The 25507-nt window shown below is 46.6% G+C and overlaps 1 protein-coding gene across 1 annotated transcript; it reads right to left on the minus strand.

Annotated features, from left to right (window-relative positions):
- Positions 1-19662: 19662 nt before the first annotated feature.
- On the minus strand, positions 19663-22974 carry LOC121836589 (uncharacterized protein K02A2.6-like). The gene has a single exon (XM_042291526.1). It carries the CDS (start codon positions 22864-22866, stop codon positions 19663-19665), a length of 3204 nt encoding a protein of 1067 aa, XP_042147460.1. The 5' UTR covers positions 22867-22974.
- Between the last annotated feature and the right edge of the window lie 2533 nt (positions 22975-25507).

The raw sequence follows: 25507 nt of genomic DNA on the forward strand, positions 1-25507 counted from the left end.
TTTCACCAGACGAGCTTCAGCTGATAAAGATTCGAATGAATCTAGCCAGCCAAAGAAGAACGGCGATCAATCAGAGCTCGCGAAACTGATGACGCAGCTTACGAGTAGGAGTACAATACTCACCGAGGTACTTAACAGAATTAATGCGATGGAAAAGTCTATTGCCGTGCAGTCTGTTGAACACGACGCAGTGATAGAAAAACTGACTCAGCAGGAAAGGACTGTGGAAGGTATTGAGGCGTCTATGGCAATGATGAGCTCCCAGTATGATGAAGTACTTAAGAATATGAAAACTCAGGAAGATGCTATCGGAGAAATCGCCAAAAAAAAATGCAAAAAATAGAATCTGTAATTTCTAAACAAGACCTGGAAATTCGGGAACTGAAGGCAACCGTGGACAGCATTGAGCAATATTTCAGAAGGAATAATGTCGAAATCCATGGTGTCCAACAAAAAGAAAAGGAAAACTGCTTAATGTGATTTAGTGGCTTGCCACTAAGTTACAACTGCCAGTGCCAACTGCCGATGACATCGAAGCGGTCCATAGACTGGGCCTCCGTGAAGGAAAGATCCCGCCTATCATCCTTAGGTTTAAGGACCGCGTTGTAAGAGACCTCTGGATTACTAAACGTGTGGTAGTTAGGCAGGAACGCATTTTCGTTAACGAGAACCTGACCAAGTCTCTTAGACAACTTTTTTGGAGCGCTAAGCAGTGCGCAAAGGAGAAACATTATAAATATGTCTGGTGCACAAACAGAAAATTTTTTGTCCGTCATAGCGAGCAGAAGCCCGCTATTCGTATCAATAACGATCAAGATCTGTTGAAAATTCTTTAAAAATGTCTGCTACATTTCAATCGTTTCTAGAATGGGATGCCCACCTTAAAAATGAGCTAAATGTCTCTACTAAAGGTAAAATGAAACTTAATTTACTTCATATTAATATAAGAAGCATACAAAAAGATTGGGATCATTTACTTTTTTACCTAAACGATCGAGTTGATTGTATCGATGTTTTAATGTTAACTAGAATAAATGTTGACAAAGAAACTAGCACTTTGTTTACGTTAAAAAGATTTTCATTCTTTTTCATTGTGTAGAGAAGGGCAACGTGGTGGTGGAATACTTGTGTTTATTAAGTCTGGCTGGTTTTCCGAGAAAGTAATAACATCTTATAGTCATGCATAAGTGTTGGTCATTACAATCTCTAATCAGTTTACGTCTTTTACCATCTGCTCTGTTTACAGGCCACCTAGTTCTAATCTTCCGTTATTTTTCGATGAAATGGCGCCGCTTTTGAATGCGTTTGACAATAGGCAACTGATACTTGCGGGTGACTTTAATATTGATGTACTGGATACGTCCAAGTACGAAGTCGCGGATTACCTTAACATGTTATCGGGTTTTGGACCAGAAAACGTGATATCAAACTTCACAAGAGAAGAGCGTCTCGGAAACCGAATTACGAGCACATGTATCGATCATATTATTGTGAGGCTAAACGAACTAAAATTCTTTTCCGGTGTAATTAAACAAAAAGTGGCCGACCACTATTTTGTAGCGCTTTTTGTGTATGGGGACGTCCTGAACAGCCGGTCTGATAGTCTCTGTAAGCTGATTATTGATAACAAAAAAGTGGAAAAATTAATTAATGAATATGACTGGGATAGTTTACTCACTTTAGATCTTATTACAGCCTACCAAAGAATGACTGAATGGTTTGCGAATATTTACAGTACACGTAAAAGTAAAATTAAGCTTAAACAAAGAAAATGTGAGAATGTATAGATCACTTCAGAAATAATGGAGCTGTGCAATGAAAAGGACAAACTGTGGCACAGATGTAAAACCACCCCTGGAAATATCGCATTGAAAGAAGAATTTAGAAGTCTCCGTATTAGGGTAACTGCAAAAATAACATTAGCAAAGAAAAGACATTACGTCGCCCATTTGCAGACTCATCAATGTAACCCCAAAAAAACTTGGGATGTTGTTCACGAATTAATAGGGGGTAAAGGCAAAGAAAATATTGATCAAACGGTGTTAAAAGCTTTTGGAGACTCCGATGTAGAGTCCTTGTGCAATAAGTTCAATGCCTCATTCATACAAGGTGCAACAAATGTGCAATACCAGGGTCATGGCTCTTCTACCGTTTTCAACACATGCGAAGAAAGGTGTCGAAATTCCGCGTACTTGTCACAGATGTTAGCAGAAGACTTAAAAATAGTTATCAAAAGTATGTCGGTGGACAAACCACCTGGGCATGATAGAATTCGTTTAAGGGACATTGTAGTTAATTTCGAAAAACTAAAACATCTATTAAAAATAGTGAATTCATCTTTTTTTGAGGGAAAGATTCCGAATGGTCTTAAAATTGCTGTGGTGAGGCTTGTTTTTATGAAAGGAAGTAGAAAAGAGATGTTAAACTACAGTCCCATTTCTATTTTTCCCGTACTATCGCTAATTATGGAAAAGTTTGTATTTTGGTCCATGACCTCCTTTTGTGATAAGCATTCTTTACTATGTCACTCACAGTACGGGTTTCGACAAAATAGAGGGACAATTACATTGCTGGAAGAATTGTCCGACCACATTCATGATAATATTGATAGAAATAATTTCGTCCTGTCTTTATCTCTAGATTTAAAAAAAAGCGTTCGATTCAATTGATCACAGGTTACTGATATACAAACTTGAGCACCTGGGCTTTAGAGGCCCACATATAAAGTTTTTAACCAGCTACCTTTCAGAACGGGGACAATTAGTAAATATTGGTCATTTTAGAAGTAATTTACTGATAATTCCTTCTGGTGTCCCCTAAGGATCTATTTTGGGTCCTTTTCTTTTTAACATCTATGTGAATGAAATAGGTAAATTGAACTTTTTTTCACGCGTTTTTCAATACGCCGATGACACCGCTCTTGTACTCGCGGGAAACAATGAATCGGAAGCTCTGTCGTCCCTTCAAGCCGATATCTACGAGCTAATGGCATGGTTCAAAAACGATCGTATCTGTGTTAACATAGATAAAACAAAACTAATGTGTTTCCGTAATCCTCATAAAACAATAACATTTAATATACCGCTGGTTCTACATCGATCTAACTGCGAGAGGTGTAATTGTATGCCGCTTGAATATGTATCTTCGTTAAAATATCTGGGTGTTTTTTTTTTATGAACATCTTTCTTGGAATAGTCACATTGAGTATCTTGCGAAACGGCTTCGCGCAGTATCTGCATTTTTATATTGTTTGCGAGTTGTAACCAACCTGACTTTGAGAATGAGGGTTTTTCAAGCTCTGGGAGAGTCGGTGCTTCGGTATGGTGTCACACTTTATGGTTCTTCTTCGAACTCTAGAAAAAGTAAATTAGATAATATTTTGCATAGCATTTGTAGAAATTTAGCATATGGAACCAAATTGGATGAGTTAAGAACAGAGTCAAAAATTCGTTCGCTACAGCTTTTGTCAACTCAAAGATTATATATCTATGAAATACTAGTTAAGAATTATTTTAATAATACGATTAAGAAACCTGTAAAAAAACAAAAGGTCTTGAGAAAAATAGAGCGGTTCGCCCTCCCTAGAGTATACACAAATTACGGAAAGCGGGTTCGGTCTTTTTACGTTCCTCATTACTTTAATTTGTTGCCAAATGAACTTTTACATCTACAGTCGTTGAAAGTAATAAAAAAAGAACTTAGAAATTGGTGTTGTAACTACGATTTTTAAATTGTTGTACGGGTCAAGAGTATTTCGTTTTTCTGCTTATTTTGTGCTTCGCATTATTTGATGTTATTAGTTTCTCTGCTGGTTGCCAGGTCACGACTACAAGCATTCACGTGCTTTTGCGGACCTGTTTGTAATGATGTATATTTGCTTCGTGCAATAAAGACATTATTATTATTATTATAAAGACATTATTATTATTAACCGTTATGCATATTCCTGGATGGACTGCACCAGCTCAACGGAGCTCCAGTTTCCAAGAGTTCCTGCGGAGAAGGCCAGCCAGCTGTACGCAAGGTGGTGACGAGTGTCAAAACTCTGCTGGAGGACTACTCAAATGTGTTCAAGCTTGGGTTAGGGAAGAGCACAGGTCCTCCAGTGCGGATTGAAGTGGAGGAGCAAGCGACACCCAGGTTCCACAAGTCGCGGCAAGTGCCTTTCGCTCTTCTGCCGAAAGTGGATGAAGCCATCGAGAAGTTAGTGGAGCAAGGGATTTATGTTCCGGGTCAAGCATTCTCGTTGGGCGACGCCTATTGTTCCGATTCTAAAGAAGAATGGAAAGATCCACAAGTCGCGGCAAGTGCCTTTCGCTCTTCTGCCGAAAGTGGACGAAGCCATCGAGAAGTTAGTGGAGCAAGGGATTTATGTTCCGGGTCAAGCATTCTCGTTGGGCGACGCCTATTGTTCCGATTCTAAAGAAGAATGGAAAGATGAGGATTTGCGGAGACTACAAGGGAACGCTCAACCCAGTAGTCAAGTGGGAAACTTACCCACTGCCCACTCCAGAGCAACTGCTCGCAAGACTGGGAGGTTGCTCGGTGTTTTCCCGGCTTGACTTGGATCAAGCTTACCAACTGCAATGTTGGAAAAGCTCTGTGTCGACGAGGACACCGCCATGCTGCAGACCGTGACAACACACAAGGGCCTGTTCAAGGTGACGCGATTGCAGTTTGGTGTGGCAGTAGCAGTAGCCATCTTCCAACGTTACATGGAAGGAGTACTAAACGGACTCGAAGGAGTTCAGTGTTTTCTGGATGAAATCCTCATTGGTGGAAGAACAGTCGCCGAGCACGACGAACGGTTGCGTAAGGTACTGCAGCGTATCCAAGACGATGGACTTCGTCTAAATGCCGACAAGCGTGCATTCAGGGACAAGGAAGTGACGTACCTGGGGTACCGTATCAACAAGGACGAAGTAAGCCCTTTGGGTGAAAAAGTTGAAGCCATCAAGCAAGCTCGGGAACCAACGAACAAGAAGGAGCTACAGTCGTTCCTGGGAGCCTTAAATTTCTATGGCCGTTTCTTGAAAGGAGCTTCACATGTGTTGGAGCCACTTTACCGCCTCCTGGAAAAGGACAAGGCATGGATATGGACAAAGACTGAAGCAAAGGCGTACCAGAGTGCCAAGAGCCTGCTGGAATCATCAGCCGTCTTAGCACACTATGATGTGTCACTTCCCATAAGGCTGGCCTGTGACGCGTCTCCGTGCGGGCTGGGTGCTGTACTGAGCCAAGTGGGAGAAGACGGCGTTAAAAGACCAGTGGCCTTTGCCTCGAGAACTTTGTCAAAAGCAGAACGTAACTATGCGCAGATAGACCGGGAGGCTCTGGCTTTGCTATTTGGTGTTCGGAAATTCCACCAGTATCTTTTTGGTCGGAAGTTTCAACTCTTGACAGACCATAAGCCGTTGCTGGACCTATTGCACCAGGCCAAGCCTGTTCCTGCCGTGTTGTAACCTCAGATGTTGCGCTGGAGTCTGCAACTTTCGGCATACAACTACGAACTGTTGTACGTACCTGGCTCCAAGCTGCCACATGCCGACGTTTTCAGTCGTCTTCCGCTTCCTGCCAAGAATGAGCACGAGCCACCGTTGGGAGACATCTTGCTGCTTGAGGCAGCGCCGGAGGTTCCTCTAAATTCTACCAAGATCGCAGCCTTAACACGGACTGACCCGGTTCTGTCGCGTGTGCACCGCTGGATTTTGCAAGGCTGGCCTTCAGGGAAGCTGCCAGAGGAATTCCGCCCCTTTGTGGCCAGGAAGAACGAACTGTCCAGCTACAGAAACTGTGCTCTGGGGATCTCGTGTTGTGATTCCGGGTCCCGCACAGGCTCAAGTCCTTGATACCCTACACACCACGCACCCTGGAGTAGTGCGGATGAAAGGTCTTGCACGCGGCACAGTGTGGTGGCCGGGCATCGATAGTCACGTCGAACGCAAGGTAGCTGGCTGCCAAATGTGCCAAGAAACTCGACAAGCTCCCAGCAAGGCACCGGTGCACCCGTGGGAGTTCACGAGGAACCCTTGGTCTCGTTTCCACATTGACTTTGTCGGTCCCTTCAAAGGGAAGGTTTTTCTGCTGGTCGTCGATTAGCATTTCAAGTGGTTGGAAGTTTCTTTGATAGAATCAATGTCGACCAAAGCAGTACTCAAGGAACTTCGAGCGATGTTTGCTCGCTTTGGCATTCCCGAAGTTTTAGTGTCGGACAATGGAACTGCGTTCACGTCATAAGAGTTTGCTGAGTTCGCAACCAAGAATCAGATCCGGCACATTACAGTCGCACCCTATCACCCGTCCTCCAATGGGCAGATTGAGAGGATGGTACGGGAAACAAAACAAGTGCTACGCAAGTTGTCTCAAGGAGATTAGGCAACAAAGCTGTCTCGTTTCTTCTTGGGCCCCCCCCCCCCCCCCCCCCAGCACATCTTACCCTGTACAACTACGGGGAAGAGTCCGGCTGAACTTCTGATGGGGAGACGACTGCGATCTGCCATAGACCGTCTGCATCCCGATTTTGATATGGATGGATAATCTCTGGAGCGTTACTTCCGAGATAACTCTCAATGAGTTCGGGAGTTCTGTCCCGGCGATGCGGTGTATGCACGGAACTATCAAGGTAGCACCAAGTGGGTTCCCGGGCTCATCGCTTCAGTCACAGGACCCCTGTCGTATCAAGTTCGTCTGTCCGACGGTCGCGTTTGGCGAAGGCACGTTGATCAACTCCGCAACCGTGCCAGTCCACTAGACCTTGGTGGAGCTGGCAGTAACACTTGTGGTGACACGACCGATGGTGATCACTCTCCTGTGGTTGGCCAGGACCCACCACTGCCGAGGGTGAATAAAAATTCTCCAAGTCCAAGTCTACCTGCCAGCCCCACCACCTTCTTGCCTAGACCCGACGGTCCTAACCTGCCTGGAAGCCTTTCACAGGAGCAGAGCTCTGCCAGTCAACCTGCAACAACAGGAGCTTCTAGGTACCCTCAACGTGAGAGAAGACCCCACGGCGTTACCAGGACTACGTTCCGTAGGGGGGAAGGGATGTTGTGTATGCAGCAGATGGGGCAGCTGTGAGCGATAGCAGCGCCATCCTCCAGTAGGCCGACGTAGAAGGACTCACTGTTCGCCATTCCGTTTTCTACCTCTTCGACTCTTGTACAAAAACGCATAATACAAAACCTGCGTTTTTGTATTATGCTCGATAGGACTGTGTTTTTCGAGTATCCGTTGTTTGCCATTATTTTGTTTGTTTTTCTGATTCATTTTCCGGCAACTTACGTCGAGACAATGCCATTTCTAAAGGGGGGAGTAATGCCACGCGTGTCGCCGAGTGAGCACTTGCGTGGCCGAATGGTTACCGCACTTGACTGTCACGTGGAATGTTTAGGTTCGATTCCAGTCAGTGGAATGTTCTTTTATTTATTCTTTCAACTTGGCGTTCTCGTAAGTTCGACGACATTCTCGTCTGATCGAGTTCCGAATGTTCAACGCGCCGAAAGTTCTACGCCAATTGTTCCAGAAACTCACACGTGTACATAAGGGACTCCGGATGGCAAGCGGGGTCAGTCTCGCCTCAGCGTTCGATCCTGCTGATACGCCGACTTCGACGCCCGCTACCGTCTGTTGTTTTCATCTGTTTCCTTTTTGTTTTGGGCAAAAGTTCGCCCTATTAAACGTTTAGTTTCCTCAGTTATTTTTTGTTTCATCACCTCTTCATTCGTGACAATATTACCCAACCATCAAGGGGAATGCAGGGATTGGTGTTCCACGCGCCGCACACGCTGGTGTCAGGAATAGTAACATTTCTGAAGCAACTAACTAAAATAAATGGCATCTTGCACGCGCGTTCAACGTTTTATTTTGGGTATTTACTTCGAATATTTTATACGGGGAAGGCCTGCGCGTGTGGTGTGTGGAACACTAAGCCCTACATTCTCCTTGGTGCTTGGGCAATATAGCAATATGTCTATTGCCGGTAAGAGAATACCGGCACAGCACTTACAGTCGACGTACGAGCGTGTCCCGAGAAACACCCTCTCATAGGCTTAAAAAAATGGCGAGATATCTTTTCTTTAGAACCAAATGGTCAGATGTCATCATCCTAAGCAGAACATACATGAAGGCACCGTAGAGTCGAATAAATTCACTGGATCATTGGAAGGTGGAGCCAAGCTCCTCCCCATATGGTCTCCTTGACCACTTCATTCTTAGTGAGTCGATCCAAATTACTGGTGACAGGTTGCTTTAAAAAGAGGATACCTTAATACAGAGATTTTGTTATCCTGCGAAACAAGCGCACATCTTCGCACCGCCACCACGCGCAATGTTGGTGCTTGACAGCATTAAACGTTATATTTATTTTCTTGAAATACGCACGAAAAATAGTATCATTGTATGAGTAGTAAGATATCTGTGGAGTGGAGATAAGTATGCTTTATTAATTGATTGCATAGGCAGTGCCGAATACGCTTATATTGGCGAGGAACCGCTTTCTGTACCATAACGCTCCATGTCGATCTTGGCGCGAGTCGTCCAGAACGACCCTTTTGACGCATCGAAAATTTGGATGTAACGAAATGGCGATTGCCTTCGCAACTAAGACCGATCAACCAATCACCTTGCGAGGTTTGGTCGTCTGTATATTAGTATTTGTTTGTGTCCGGCTACTAGGCACGGAAGTCAGTGACGCTACTTTCTCAGGACCCATGCACTTAAAGCACGAGTAATTCCAAGACTGCCAAAGATACCTTCTCGTGCATGCTGCATGGGCTTGAGGCTTGTCAGCATCCTTGGTTTCTGTTCGTCTGTCTAGTAGGATGAGGCATAGCAAACACTATATCCAGAAACATGCTAAGTATGCTCCAGGAGATACTCCCAAGATCTATTTATTGTTCTTCCGGATGTGGAAATAGGCAGTTTGTCATGGCTACTGCGTTTTCTGATTGGTCCGCGGGGAAGTTTGATGCCATGGTTGGTACGTGATGTTTTTGTTTTTTTTGGCGAATTCTTAAAGGCTAGCGCGGGGGTCCATCGATCCAATGTTGCCAAGGAAGGCCACCACCATGTTTTTTCCCAGCACAAACCTCACGATAAGGAATTAAACAAAGCGTGTTCATCTCAACTCGTAATCGGTCGCATCATCTTTTCCGTCCTGAAAAACGAACGCGTTATAAATTGGTCCCTAGAAAGTGATGATCGACTCCGAGTACCTGTCATCTAAGGGAACGTTCTCCGCGACCCCAGGCACGGCAACGGCTTAACGTTTCTGACGAATATGTGGGAGGCCTATCTTCCACGGCCTCCGCATCAGCATACTCTTCCACAGTCTCTGCCCCGTCGCGTCTGCCTCCTTCATCTGGCAGCAACGAAGTGCGACCGTTTCGATTATACCGCTGGCTCGGTAAGTTTAAGTGCATTGGCATTTCCACGACTGCCGTAGTCCCTGGTGTCTGTTCCGGTAGCCGTATCTTCCTATCTGTGTAGCCTGATGCTGGCCTGGCACGGTCGCGTGCTGCCACAACGTGCGGGGCGTGCCGCACCGAGCCAAGCTAGGGCATGGCCAGTCACGACCAACCACACTGTTCTTTAGAAGGCACTTCGCAAACCGACCAGGCCTCCTTATCGTTGTTATGTCAGGCATTGCTCTCTACTCGGTGCGTTACCTTAAGGGATGACGCTTAAATGGTCTCACAGCTGACTGCTATGTCCTCTGGAGCCTGATCTGCGATCGAGACTACTCCACATTGGGCTTAAAGCAGCACCGGGTCGTTGTTCCCGCTATCTGCTACCTCCACTACACCTGACCTCAACCTCAACTGGCCTGCAGAGCTTTCGAACTCTGGCTCTCAAGCTCTCTTCTACGTCTCCCTGGTCGCAACACACGTCTACAACGACTCTCTGAAGCCGCAACCTCTACTGCAACGGAATCACTCAGTCCCTCGCTGCCTGCAGAGCTCTAGACGACGGTCTAGGGGGAGGTATCTGTTGGTGTCCATCGGCTCAATGTTGCCGACAGGGGCAACGACGACGTTGTTCCCATGCACAAGCACGACGTCACGAGAATAACCAGAACATTTTAAACTAAACCTGCAGTCAGTGGCGGGACCGTCGCACCATGTCTTTCGTCCTTATCAACGAACGTGGTGCAGCTGGTTCATACACTTGCGTTAGATTTTAACCGAGTGTGTTCCACAGCATTGTGCAGCCATGTAAAGCCTTCTGCTTCCTTAGGACAAGAAAACACACCACACGCTGGCGACATATGTGAGGTAGCCCTGTAACTGCATTCTAAGACGTGTCAACCCACGACCGCTTCATCTCAGGAATATTCCATACCTCGATATCTAGTACATTCTACAGGTTCAACGCCGCCTCTTCCCATGACACTTTTTTCCATAGCACTTATGCCAGACCTGTCATTCCAACGTCGTTTCAGCTCGAAGCAGTTAACCTCAGGCCCCTCATACCAAATACGTTTTCACACAAGATATATTTTACAGGATGTCTCATGCCATTGGGAATGTAAGACAGAGACAGTTCATACGAGACTAAATTGATGCACAATATAACAGTAACGATTCATCGGGCTTATTGTTACTTTCCTTACATTATTTTTAGACCATCAACTCTGCCGCCTTTTAATTTAAAGAGGTTCCGTGCCACCAGCTCTACCAACCAATATGGAACCATTCGTTATGACAGTTTTAAGAGAAGGGAAGATCCCTTAATAGTGAGGGATAATGTTTAATAAACATCCAAGGGGGGCTTAACACACACTTGTAACACTAAAATCTGGCTAACACACCAAAAACTTGGTAAAAACATAACACAAACATGAGTTCAGAAATCTGTCCCCGTCTTGGTTGTAGTTATTATCGAGAATTCAGTGCTGACGAGGGTTTAATTGTTCGTCTTCATGTTGGTGTATAATGGTAGCTTAAATGTCCTACGTCAAGCTGGATTACCTTTGCGTTCACACGGACTTCTTCAGAAACAACATCTTACACCTTTAAGACAATACATGGTGCCAGCTTTCAACGCTGGTGTCCATCCTGGGAAGATTAACCACCGTCACGTGCTTGTAATTTTACATGAATATTGCGAGCCTTGGTTCCTTGTGAATCCGACCAACCTATGTATTCTTGAAGTAATGTAGGAAGTATTGTGCTGCTCCGTTCGCCCGAACAATTCCAGCACCGTTTGGTGAGCATTTAAAATCTGTCTCTAACATCAGAAATATCACAGAAGAATAATGCGTTAATCGTATTTTGCGTTAGGTGGTAGTTGGAATTGGGGATAAATATGGTACGCATGCTGCCACATGATTTGTAAAGAGTGTAACAGGCATACACGCATCTCGATACCAGAAAAACATTCACGAAATGCATTCTATTTAGCCTTTTGGAAATTCATAACAAATGTGTGCACCTGTGGAGTGCTCGAAGTGACACTGTCAATCGTCTCAGTGGCAGGAACTTTGCCTTCTTATGAGTTGCTTTGCGCTTATTTGCCAAAAAGCAATAGACGAGAAAAAGCACCCTTCCTTTACAGAGTCCGGGAAGAACCCAGATCGGATAAAACATCCCCGGTGCCACTATAAGTATGGCATCGAACAGCCAGGTATAGCAAGTGTTTAGGCGACAAGAATCTCCGTTCCAATAAAAAAATTATAATTTCCGGTTTATTTAAACCTGTGTCAACTCCAACATATGAATAAAAAATGATTTCCTTGTTATACGGAGGTAGTCTGGTATTTTGACGTAGATGATTCGGTGGGGAACTTGAACAGTGCGATACGTTTTGCGTCGAATTCTGTTTAATTTTCTTTACAGCGATGTGAATTTGAGGAAGTTTTGCAATAGTCCTTGGAATCGGTTCTTGAATGCACACAGCTACAACGTTCTTAGGGATGCCGTGGGAACGCTTGGCTGCAGTTTTCACTTGATCTTACTAAAACACTCCATTGACATTATCTCTACTTAGCAGAAGGCAGGTGTGACTTGATGTCGGAGTGGTAGCCTCACCTGCAGTAACAGCTTGTCCATGGTAACAATTCTAAAACTACTTACATCTACATGTCGTTTTCTCCTCGTCTATACAGACGCCGCCTGATTCCAAGACACAAGGACCCAATTTCATAACTTCACAGATTGACAATCTACACATGGCCGGGCCTGTGTGAACGCTCGGCAAAGCACCACTGCTATAAACCAACTAAGAGTATACGTGCACCCCCTACGCGCCCTCGGGTACAACCACAGCATAAACTGGGTACCCGGGCTTTCTGGAGAACCAGGTAACGAAAAAGCTCGCCATATCGCACTCGCGCTTTTACTATCCGTGGAAGACAGAGCTAGCCTCGAAGTTCAAGATTGCCTACCTGCAAAAGAAGCTGATGCCTGCCCACTCACAAGAGATCAAGCGGATGACATCACCAAGAAACGGCTCTATGTAGGGCCTCACTCTCGGCCACAGCAAACTCCCGTTTCACGCCCTCCTCCTTTCTTTCCCCTCTTCTCCAGCGGGAAGCTTGTTACGCTCTGACAAGTGAAGTCCGGATTCATATTCACCCCCTATTTGTTACACCGGTTCTTTCAGCACAAACGACCCAACAGCCAAAGGGCAAGGGACATCCCTACTCTTCCTCCCGGTACGTGCGGATCGTGCCAGTCTAAGGCTGACATGGAGCACCTGCCTTGGGCGTGGTCGATATTCTAGGAGCCCCGAACCCGCGTTTTGGCCACCGTCCAACTTGGTTTTCGGCCTACCCCGGTGCGCGCCTAAAGCGGCCGCCAGCAAGTTTGGGTGATCGTTGCTCGGGTACCTTCAGGACCCTACAGCTCCACCTGTTGTCGCCCGGCTTAACCCTTTCACCGCAGCGTTTTTAACCAATCAATGAGAAACAAGTGTCTAACCACCAGCACCTCGTCAGATTTGTGCTTGGTGTACATGCAGCCTTCAAAGCGTAGCTTCTGCACACGTCGACTTATGGCCACAAAAGTAGCCATGCTTATCTACAGAATCTGAATTCCTACAGATGAGGATAACCTGTTGAACTGTTTGACTGGGCAATGCCGAGAATGTACACTTTATGCACAAATGCCTTACGTGGAACAGCTCTAGCCCACCTTGACGGCGCTTTACAAAAACACATGTGCGAACGAAGTGCCAACTACGCACGCGCAGTATCAAAGAAGAAGACGCAGTGCGTAATGACATCCACGAAGACCACAGCAGATTGACATACAACTACGTGGAGGGGTGGAGGGGCGAGGAAGGGTAGTGCCTGCAGTTCGCCGTGTGCTGCCGCTAATTCTGTGACGGCTTAACGAACCGCGGCGTACCATGGAGAAGGATTGGTTGTTTGCAATCTCTGCGTGAATGCGTCTTCATAGTAAACGTTCTAGAATTAAATGTCTTTCGTATGAACTTTCCGGGACGAACTTTCAAAGATAAAATTACCTGGTGTGGAGTGAGTATGCCCTGGAACGCGACTAGATAGCGCATAAGCTCTGCTGGTACGAAAAGACATGGTATAATGCGTAACTGGGACAAAAGGTGGTGATATGAAACACCTCCGAATAAAATCTCTTGTGTATTAGGTGTGCGAAATGAACTGTTCAAATATGAAGTAATCTGGGTTGAAGTGTGGCAGAGCCAGTCGGAATATGACCCAAGAGCCATCATAAACAAGGCCAGCGAGGCCCCTAAAAAAACTACAAAACGGACATTCCCAAGATAGAGACTTCATACCTTTCGAACTCAGGAGATAGTTAGCTGTTCGGAGATGATTAAGGACAGACACCAACATAACACCGCCCATCCTTAAGAAATGGGAGGTAGAAACAATATTAGTCAAGATCCCGAATTCACGCCGGAACCTCGAAATATACGTACCGCAGAAAAAGGACGCCATCCAATATTGACCACATTCCATGGACCATGAGCACGTCAAAAAAGAAAGGGATGAAACACTTGCAACCCCAAAACCCCAAGACAAGCCGAAAGATATACATGCAAGGATAGAAGCTATGGGCGATTAAAGAAAAAGAGACTACGGCTTTTGAAATTCGTTTTTGTCTTTTTGGAGAAAACGGGAGACAGTAAAACGTTTTATTTCTTTCTTATCGGGCCTTCTTCCCCGATTAACCGCCCAGTCAGGAAACGTTCATTAATTCAAGGTCTTTCTCTATTCAAGAGATCAATTGTACACATCACGACACTGTTAGCGCGGACACGACATCGGCGCCTTTTCACATTTTATTAGGAAAGTATATTAGTGGGCACACAATTTTACCCCTTATATTAGAGCCCTAAATGACCTATTTCTATAACAATAATATCTTTGATGACAACTTTTCGATTCTAAGAGAAAGAGACAGATAACTGGCGATCGCTTGTTCGCGCTAACAGTGTCGCGCTCTGTACATACTATCTGTGAGAACTGGTCGCTTGTAATATTTTCAAGGGCTTTCCAAACCAATGGTGAAATAATGAGGGACAAAAAAGGAAATATACGCAAAGCGCGAGAGTTTAATAAATGGCGCCGGTGTGTTCTCTCGTAGTAAGCGATCACACGGAAATCAAGGCTGCACGGCGCACCTTGTTGCAACAACATGCAACTGTGTGAAAGAGTTCTAACATGGATTCGACTATATTAGTTCGCAAAAGGGCATAAGTAAAGGTGAAAATTTCGGAATAGATTAAGCTGGCTGAGGAACCCGTTCCATCCCTATTAAAACTTCGTGTTTGTGGCCCACCAGGATTTGTGAAAAGTTTTCTCGTACCATCTAAATATTTTTCAGTCGAAATTTACGAAGGTGCCTGACGTGCATGTCAATAATTTCTCAAGGGTGTAAGAGCTAGGCGCGTCATAGTTTTTTGAAGGGCCTGTGGGGCCTGTCGCAATCTTGTCCGGGTAAGCAAATGACCCGCCAAAATAGAAATAACCGGTGTGATGCAGAGACAATGTGACCCTTCAGAATATACAACTCAAACCTGTCACGTCATGCCCCGGTGGTGGCGTTTTTGGCGCACTTCCGGTCTGGGAGTGTGGGCGGAAGTTTCTGCGGGATGTGCATTCCTGTGTAGTTTTGGAAGAAACAAGATTAAACCTGTTTTACGGTCAAAACGCCGCGACTGGGGTTGCACCAAAAGAGCCGGGAAGGTGTGAAAATAAGTTTTTATGTGCTTTCTGCCTGATCGGTTGGTCCGAGAACGTGGATAGGTGCCGTGAAAGGGAAAAAACTAGACACAGTCGAATTGCGGTTGCTTGTGCGGGGAGAACTTTGACCCTTAGACCATACGTCGACCCGATAATTCCTGTAAGTAAGTTCGGGCCTCAAGCGACTTTCAAGTTTGAAGATTGTTTGGAGTAAGCAGGCTGGATGTAAACAATAAATATAGGGAGATGTTTATCATTTTTACCAGTGGCTATCATGAACTTGTTATGCCTCATTCACTTGGTCCGATCCTGCTTGCGGTTTTCAGTATTGACGTCGAGCATCGAAGCTACTATCCACGTTTTTGCAGCCCGAGCGTCGTCACGACTGAAAATGCCGAGTAGATCCTTATCCTGTGAATCAGTCTTTAGCGTCCATTCTGCGGCGTTCACGGAGAATGAATCGCCCATATCATATTATTTACATAAAGTCTTGCGGTGTAACTAGCCTCGTTGATTTCGCTCAAGCCACTAAAGTAGTATGACAATGCTAGGAAAACATAGAATGAACAATTCTAGCGCGAAAAAGACCACGCGGGGACTCACACCAACGCGTACAACATCCCATTTCAATATTTTGTTGATGCGCGATGCGACGTTTCTTACCCTCACCATATCGCGTATGCGCGGTGCCGGTGGCGTGCCGCTAGGGTTGCTCCGTTTTGTTCGTAAACGTGAGTTGATGAATATGCGTCGGGGAAGCCGCTGGGTCAATTTATATTTGTCGACCGCCACGAACGAACGCTCAGTGTGGGCTTTCCGTCCCATGTGTAGGATCTATCTTCTAGAGACGCTCAGTGTGCGGATTGGAGAGGTCTCTCAGTGCTCCTGTTTTTTCGCGCCTCTGAGTTCGCTCGGTTGCAGAAATGCAACCGCGACGGCAGTTGCGGTTGCACCGTGAACGTTCTGGAGACTGCGTTAACGCAGGCGGATGTTTGTTTCGCGTTCATGGTTTACGCTAAACGTGCTACTAACTGTGTGTATGTGTGTGGTGCATCTGCTTGATTTTAATCGTTTAACGACCATACATCACCCAGCGGCAGTGTGAGCACCTCGAAATGTTGTTTTTGCGAAAAATGAATGAGGTTGTTGATGTTTGGTCGTATTGCTACGAATCGCGATTGCTTGCGCCCGGGTTTGAGTACATAGGTTGGTATTGTTCATCTGATCCACGAAAAGTATGTTAAACTTCAAGTCTGAAATAAACTTTCAATGACGATTTAAACTGCAGCTTTGCTTCGCGGTTCAGAGTTATTTGGGCGTCTAAAAGGTTGGAGGGCTGTGAAAGTCTGAAAAGATGAAGGGCTAAAGGGTCTGAAGAACTGAAGGGCTTAGAGGTTCGATGGGACGTTGGAGTTTAGAGGGCTAAAAGGGTCCAGGAACACATCATGGTTGAAGGGTTGTTTTCAACAGGGATACGCGTCGCAAAGCAAGGAGGATTTAAATTAAGTCGATTTAAATCATGATTGAAATCAAACCCGCTACGATGATTTAAATCAAACGTTTCCCACGAAAACAATTCCTAAAATATTTGTATTTACCATTTATTTATGAATTTTTGCTTTTGCTCCATGTGTTTTTGTTTGCATTTAGATAAATGATCATCGAGGAAGAAATGTTTATATCAGGCTGAATACGGCCAAAAGCAGTGCCCTTCCCAGCATTGAGCTTTTTTCTACCGTCGATTTCCTTCCTAACCAACTTACTGAAAATGAGAACATAAAATGTAAAAAAAACTAAAAACTGCAATGTACTGTTCTATTGCAAGTAAATTCGAACGCGAAAGAGAAAACCAATAGAGTGGTTTTAGCAACTAAAATAATTCAATATGTTTGTGTTGTCATTATCACTAAAATAATGTTAATTAAACTATTTTTTTTGCAATATCATCAGTGATCGGACGGATTGTCAATTACTCTGCCATATTTAAAAAAAAACTCTTGTGATAAATGATCACTATTTACAGAATACTGTTTTCAAGAAAATAATAGGATTCAATTATAGAATTTTTTTGGATGAGATAAATGTGGTTTAAATACAATAAACTAGATTTACCTTATTAAAACAAACAAATCATAATTTTGACGACCTGCTGCCATGTCTTTACTTCGTTCTTAAGTGTCTTATTCTTTCTTAATTGCAATTTTATTTGAAAATATACTGATGACATACCTAGCATCATTGCAGCGTAGAGGGACACGAAGGCGGCTACGAACATCATTCTTCCAGATGGCGGGTCACCTGAGCGGAAAGGACGCAACTGAGCATGTTCTGAAGGTCAGACAGGGCCGGCTACTGTAGTGCCGAATTCGAGCGACCTACATACCCAATAAAACATTGAATATAGGTTGCCTTTTTGTTTTCTGGCTTACCGCTAAGCTGAAAGGCAGGTGGTAGGCTTCAAAACATTGCCTCAATAGAAAGTTCCAGTTTATTCCCCACAATTAGTGTGTGTTCCGGATTAGAATCACACAGAACATAGCGCGTTTATAAAAGCAGAAGTTTCTAGGGCGCTGTTTTGGAGTAGTCGCACCCCGTCCGTCGTCGTGGAATGTACGCTACCCTTTTTACATTAGTTATCAGCACAGGTTCGCCTATTGAACGTTATTTTTACTTGCACATTTCTTTACCTTTTATCACACATCAAAAAGTGAGAAACACAACGTGGTGAATTTATATGTCGACAGCGAGGCGGAAAAATACAAGTCAATCGGGTGTGTTCACTGGAGGCAGTTGTTGCCAAAGCGTACTCAGAACTAGTCCGAATTTATCGTCTGTCCAGTACAAACATCTTGATGCAGTGGTTGAACTCACGTACAGCTTCAACGTGTAGTTTACCTAATCAGGACCGTTGTTCTTCGCAGAGGAGAAATATGAGCTACTCCTGAGCATGCGCTAAAAACAACCTCAAAATAGGGTGTCCAATGTATACTTTTCAAGGAACAGATGCCTCAGTAAAATAACAGTGGTCGTACAATTCTTATTGGTATAATTTTTGAAGACTCGAAATTGAGATATGAGAAAATATTTGAGCGGTCTATACACAGCTATAACTAAATATAAGAGCATTCTGCCTCATACACAAAAAAGGGTAATATTTCTTCATTAAGTAGTGTAATGCACGACGCTTACTTTGGACTGATGGCGGATGCTTCTTTGAATGTTTGTTCGGTGTCGATGTACGGATATAACATGTTTTATGCGCACGTTTATATATGTTTCGGGCCCTGGGGTTAATGGCCTCAAGAGTTGACGCCCATTATTTAGATTTTTAAAAAGTTCCGACATAACCTAGTTAGTCCCGGTGTTAAATGGCTCGTGACAGTTCCCTACTGCATTAATTTATCTTATAACAATGAATAACACAGCAGACTTGTTTCCAAATGCTGCTAGCTGTCACGAATGACATGGTTCGTTGAACTAGCGCCATGTGTTACGGCGGTTGGGTAAGTGATCATTCCACTTACCAGACATTTAACCTGGTTTAACGTCTTTATTAATTGGTTTCACGCTACTGACTCGTCAGCGGCACGTTGGACAGTTGGAAAAGCCTTGCAGCTAGACAAACGCCGAGCACGCAAAGTGACTGCTCCAGGTTGGGGCGCGGCAAAGCGAATGAAGGGTCGTTCACCGGCGAATAAGAATGTCACAAGCGGGTGTTCAAATGCGGCGTCGGGGATACATTCGAGACCCAAAACCGAGTCTATCACGCGCCTTGATAAATTATCACTCGAGTTATTATATCCGTTTGAATCTAACACATCTGGTATCCCAGGTAATTCCTCCAGCATTCATTTATTATCTCTTAAGGACCCGGGGGCACTACATGAGTATTACATGACATGTGAATGTGATTAATAGATGTTTTGTTCTGCGTAGGACTCACAATGCACGCTGGAGTGAAGTTTTGCTATTTCCATAAATACTTTTTTTTTTCTCAGAACCTTCACGTGTTCGTGCCAATGTGAGCCCCGGTGGAGTTACCCTTCCTGCGTGTTATGGGGTACTTTGTCCAGACTACTATAGTTTTCGGTTTATACGTCGCACGACATATAAACAATAATTTTCCCTGCGTTCCGTGAAACATTTGCAGAATGTTTAACGAAACGCTGGTGAAATTGCCTATGCAAAATGTACACATGTCACAAAAAAAAAAAAAAGATGTAGATGTCCTTTTGGTATTGGGAGAAGCATTCCGTAACCAAGAAGTGCTTTCCAGCAGTCGCCATTTTGCGACATACACCGAAAGCCCAACTCGATTCAAAATAAGGTTACTGTTGTGTATTTAATCTTTACATAATATATACATACCAGCATACAGCGGGCACAACCGACCGGGTTGGGGCCAGAGCAGTCGAACGTCTCGTGCCTGCGCGCGTGCACCAGTTCACCGGCATCCCTGGATATCCTCGGTTGCCAACACACAACATCCCTCCCCCCTAGGTCACATAGTCCTTTAGGTAGTCGGGACGTCGCCGTTGTCGCTGGGGACGAATTGACTGTTCTTGCGCAGGCGCTGAAGTTGGCAACACTGTTTGGTGCCTCGGTTCATGGGGTGAAGCAGGTGAACGTTGTGGGGAAGCTGGAGGTGTTGCCACTGGGGTTGACTCCTCAGGGAAGTCCACTTGACTCGTAGATGGTGGGCACTCTTCCACCGATTCATTCCTAAGCGATGGCTCGCTTGGTAAGGAGAGCGGCTGAGGTGACAGCTCTGTCGTAGGCTCCTCCTCGTCCAGGTATGTGCTCCACTCCCGTCTCCGGATTTGGTCCACGTGCCGCTTCCAGAAACGACCGTCGATGGTGCGAACCTTGTAAGACACCGGACCGGTGATCTCAGTGATGATACCGGGTAGCCACTTGGGGCCTGCTAAATAATTGCGGATGAAGACTGGTTCTCGCGGCTCGAATTCGCGTACACCTTGTCTTCCCCGCAGCGCTTGTTCCTCTTGCTTGTCCACCATCTCTGCTTGTAGGTCTGGGTGAAGCCGGTCCAGTGCAGTACGGAGTCTCCGACCCATCAACAATTCTGCCGGACTCTTTCCGGTCGTTGAGTGCGGGAGAATATGCTGACTCAAAAGAAATCGGGCCAACTTGGTGGCCATGTCGCCTCCTTCCATGCGCCTGAGGACTTGTTTAGTTTCTTGGACCATGCGCTCCACTTGGCCATTTGACGATGGATGATATGGCGCCACCTTAACGTGCCGGATCTGGTTTCTCTGCAAAAATTCTTCAAATTCTTGTGAGACGAACGCGGTCCCATTGTCCGAGACTATAGTGTCGGGAACACCGTGTGTTGCGAACAGCACTCGCAGCCTTTGACACACTGCTGCTGACGACATGGATGCTATCTGGATGACTTCCAGCCATTTCGAATGCGCATCCACCACCAGAAGAAAAACCTTTCCTTGGAAGGGTCCTGCAAAATCGATGTGGATTCGGGACCATGGGTTTCTGGCAAATTCCCACGGATGCAGTCTTGCACGTGCAGGTTGCGGCCTTGTCTCCTGGCAGGGCAGGCAGGTTCGGACCTTCCTTTCGATATCTTGGTTGATACCCGGCCACCAAACTGTGCTTCTGGCAAGCGCCTTCATGCGGACGATCCCGGGATGCGTGGTATGGAGCAGCTCCAAAACCTGGTCTCTCGCTTGCTCTGGAATGATGACTCTACATCCCCACAGCAGGCATCCCCGATACTCCAACAACTCGTGCTGCCGTCGAACAAATGGCTTGAACTCGTCCGGCAGCCTGCCTTGAGGCCATCCAACCCCCGTCCAATGTCGAACTCTGGACAAGGTTGGGTCGTTCCGGGTGCATCGGGCAATCTTCTGGGCATCCCACGGAATCTCCGGCGCAGTCTCCAGCATCCGGACTTCAAAAAGTTTCTCGTCAGTTGAGCTGTCTTCCACAGTTAGAGGCAGTCGACTCAGTGCATCCGCGTTCCTGAGCTGATGAGCAGGCCTGTACTCCAGCTCGTAGTCGTAAGCCGACAACATTAACGACCATCGCAACATCCTCGGCGACAGCACTTGAGGCATCGGTTTTGCGTGATGCAAGAGTCCCAGTAGAGGTTTGTGATCGGTCACGATCCGAAAATGCCGACCGTAGATGAACTTGTGGAACTTTCGTATTCCAAAGCCTATCGCCAGAGCTTCCCGGTCTGTCTGTGCGTAGTTCCTTTCGGCAGCCGTCATAGTTCGAGAGCCATAGGCTACCGGTACCTCCCGGCGTTCGCTATCAACGTGGCTGAGTACCACCCCAAGTCCGTACGGAGAGGCATCACATGCCATGACTAGTGGCTGGTGGACACTGTAATGGGCAAGGACGTCCGAAGACTGCAGTAGCTGCTTGGCCCGCAGAAAAGCCTCTGCTTCCTGCGTAGTCCATCTCCACTTATGGCCGTTGTCGAGCAGCCTGTACAAGGGCTCCAAAGTGTGTGCCGCTCCCCGTAGAAACCTGTTGTAGAAGTTGAGTGCCCCTAGGAACGCTTGCAACTCCTTCTTGCATTTTGGCTCTTGTGCCCCATGGATAGCTTTGACCTTGTCGTCTGTCGGCTGTATTCCTGCCTTGCTGACCTTGTATCCTAGGAATACAACTTCATCCACTCCAAAAACGCACTTGTCCCTTTTTAGCCGGACACCGTCGTCTTGAATTCTTTGAAGCACAGCTTGCAGACGGGTGTTGTGCTCGGCTTCATCTTTACCGCCTACCAGGATGTCATCGAGAAAAACTTGCACCCCTTCCAGCCCTTGCAGCAGCTCTTCCATGTACCTCTGAAAAATAGCGACTGCAACAGCTACTCCGAACTGTAGGCGCGTGACACGGAAAAGTCCACGGTGTGTGGTGATGGTGAGAAGGTCAGCTGTCTCACTGTCAACTGTCAGCTGCAGGTACGCTTGGTCTAAATCAAGCTTGGAAAACCTTGCACAGCCTGCCAGCTTCGCAAAAAGTTCCTCAGGTGTGGGTAGGGGGTAGCTTTCCCAACGGACCACAGGGTTTACCGTACTCTTGTAGTCGCCACAGATTCGCACTGTGCCATCCTTTTTTACCACAGGTACTATTGGAGTCGCCCAACTGGAATGTCGGACCGGTTCCAAAATGCCTTGCCTGATGAGCTTGTCCAAGGCTTCATCCACTTTTGGTAGTAAGGCAAAGGGAACTGGACGCGGTTTGAAAAACTTGGGCTGGGCAGTCGGTTCCACTTCGACTCGAACTGGTGGTCCCTTGCTCTTGCCTAGACCTGGTTGGAAAACGTCGGCGTGACGACTCAGCACTGCTGCGCTGGACGGGCTCTGATTGTTCGTTGCTTCTTCCAGCTGATTGACTCTCAGCTCAATCCCAAGAGCCTTGAACCAGTCTCGGCCAAGCAAGCCTACGCCTGCTCCCTTGATCACGACGAGACGCAGTCGTTTTTGACGCCCTTTATAGGTGACTTGGACCATCACGGAGCCTAGCACCTTCAATTCCTGCTGGTTGTACGTGCGAAGACGTAGTTCACACGGTTGCAGCTTGTGCTTGGACAACCGCAGCTGACGCATAGTTCTCTCGTTGATCACGGAGCACACCGCTCCTGAGTCGACTTCCATCTCGAGAGGGTTCCCGTTCACTTCTACGACCACGCGGATAGCAGGTTCCTCGGCAGTCATTTGGAAGATGCCGAAAACATCCGCTGTTTCACTGTCGCGCCGCCGGCCGTTCTGGCGGCTGCCACCTGTAGGCCTAGGCGTCGGTGAGGACTGTTTCGCTTTTCGTCGACAAACTTTCACGATATGACCCCGCTGCTTGCAAAAGTGGCACTGTGCGTGTCGAAAACGACACTCGTCTGGTGCGTGTGACCCTCCACAGCGAAAACACTTGCCAGCGTCTTGCTGTGACTTCGACGCAGTCCTTTCTCTTGCTGCCTCGACGCGGCTTAGCTCTCGGAGCCATTTGCTTACCAACACGACACACATCGCTGCTCTCTGCGGACGCCCCCCTGATCTTTTCTGTCTGGTGGTGGGCGTACTCTGCTGCTATCGCCTTCTCTTTGGCCACCGCGAAGGTTAGTTCCGGCTCGGAGAGAAGCCGTCGCTGAAGGGACTCTTCCCGGAGGCCGCAGACTAACCTGTCTCGGAGCATGTCGTCCAACGTTGGCCCGAAAGCGCAGTGCTCCGACAGCCGACGAAGCTCGGCGATGTAGTCGGCGATACTTTCTCCATGACGCTGGTCGCGCTTCCCGAACTGGAAACGCTGAACAATGGCGGACGGCTTCGGGTTGAAGTGGGCCGCCAGTCGCGAGACGATGTCGTCGTAGCTCGTCTCGGAAGGTAGAGCCGGTGAGCAGAGTGAACGAACGATGGCGTACGTTGCCGCCCCGCAGACCGTGCACAGGATTGCACGCTTCTTCTCGGCTGACTTGATCTCATTTGCGATAAGGTAGAACTCAAGTCTTTCGTGGTACAGTGGCCATGTTGCACCGGTGCTCGGTGCGAACTCTTCGATGCCGCCGAATGCCGGCGCCGCTGATGCCTTTGCTTCTGCCATGGCGCCGTGAACGGCGCTCTAGAAGGTCTTCCGCCGCAGGTTGACTCCACTTCGTCGCCAATGTTGTGTATTTAATCTTTACATAATATATACATCACAGCATACAGCGGGCACAACCGACCGGGTTGGGGCCAGAGCAGTCGAACGTCTCGTGCCTGCGCGCGTGCACCAGTTCACCGGCATCCCTGGATATCCTCGGTTGCCAACACACAACAGTTACCATGGCCTACGTCTATCGCAGACCTGAAACCAACGTTGTGGACGGAAAGACGGTGCAGTGTATGAACTTTCTGGTCACCATGGACGAAGAGAATCCCACCATCATTGGCGGCCCCGAAAATTCTACACCGAGGCTTTTGATATATAGGGTGGTTCAAGTCACCAGGCTCGATCTAAAATGGTCCGTAAGAATCTACGCCTGCACGTAGCAGTCTAAACCTTTCGTCAAAGGTGTATTTCACAGGTCGGTTTTTTCTTCTAAAATTACAAAGCGTAGCTCTCTTTCTGTAAAAAATAAGGCCAAGAAACTGCCAGGGTCTACGACGGGCAGCGACGCAGACGACAGGAATCCAGTAGCGGGGAGTGTTTGGCGTTCGTATTGATAGATAGCATCGGAAGCGGTGTCTGAAGGTGCAGCCGGCCAGCGAAAGAAAGCAGACGACACGCAGACGAAATCCGTTGGCAGCCAAAGCGCCGCTGTTATGCAGACGCGTTTTTTTACTTTAACTTTTGCTTTTATTGTCCGGATTTATTTTTTAACCTAAGGTACATTTCAAAAGGATTATGTTCATTTTAATAAACCACGTTGGTCGCGAGCCGTCGCGATAAGGAGGTAGCGCCATCCATCAGTATGTACGCCAAACACACCCGCTGCTGGATTCCTGTCGTCTGCGTCGCTGCCCGCCGTAGACCCTGGCAAGTTTCTTGGCCTTATTTTTTACCGAGAGAAAGCTACGCTTTGTAATTTTACAAAAAAAAACAAACAAAAAAAAACGACCTGTGAAATACAACTTTGACGAAATGTTTAGATTGCTACGTGGAGGCGTCGATTATTACGGTCCATTCTAGATCGAGACTGGTGACTTGAACCACCCTATAGATGCATACGAAGATAGGTAGGTAAATTATTAAAAGCATGGCGAAAGCGGGCCTCGAGTAACTTAATATACCCGGCATAACAGCTAGGCTAGCTAAGCTGACGAGTCCAAAGAGATTTACCGCAGCCAACGAGAGGCCTCGACCCTGAAAGGACACCACGTAGAAATAACCCCGGCAGCAATCACGTCCCCCTAGAGATAAAGCTTCTATACAGACGAGCGATGGACAACAAGAAGAATACATCCGTTAATAAAACGGGACCGCTTCAAAAGAGTATACTTCAAACACGAGGTAGTCGAGATATTCAGACGGGAATACGTTAAGTGCTCTAAAACGCCAGGTCGCAGGTATCGGTTAGGCCCTGTGGAAAGGTTGCCCTGCTACATGCCCACCCCTGAGGAACAACACAAAGGCGGGGGTTTCCAAAACAAGAAACAAAATTCATTAGTTTAACAGAAATGTTTTGTTAATAGTAATATCCAACGTAGCTATGGCGTCAACCTACACGTATCCGTGCTCTCGGTCCGACCTACCCGTCCGGTGGGCGTGTCCCCTTTTTTATCCTCTGGCGTCCATCCTCCATGCGCTCTTACACGCTTCGGACTTAGTGTCGACTTTGGGGTTGTCGGGAACGGTCCCTAAGCACGGTGGCAGATTCTTGTCCCC

The sequence above is a fragment of the Ixodes scapularis genome, unplaced genomic scaffold, assembly GCF_016920785.2.
Source record: "Ixodes scapularis isolate PalLabHiFi unplaced genomic scaffold, ASM1692078v2 PGA_scaffold2__306_contigs__length_199485367, whole genome shotgun sequence".
Classification (NCBI taxonomy): Eukaryota; Metazoa; Arthropoda; class Arachnida; order Ixodida; family Ixodidae; genus Ixodes; species Ixodes scapularis.

Excerpts from the sequence above, each read along its gene's own strand:
- LOC121836589 (XM_042291526.1), bottom strand. The coding sequence starts at position 22,866 with ATGACTGCCGAGGAACCTGCTATCCGCGTGGTCGTAGAAGTGAACGGG.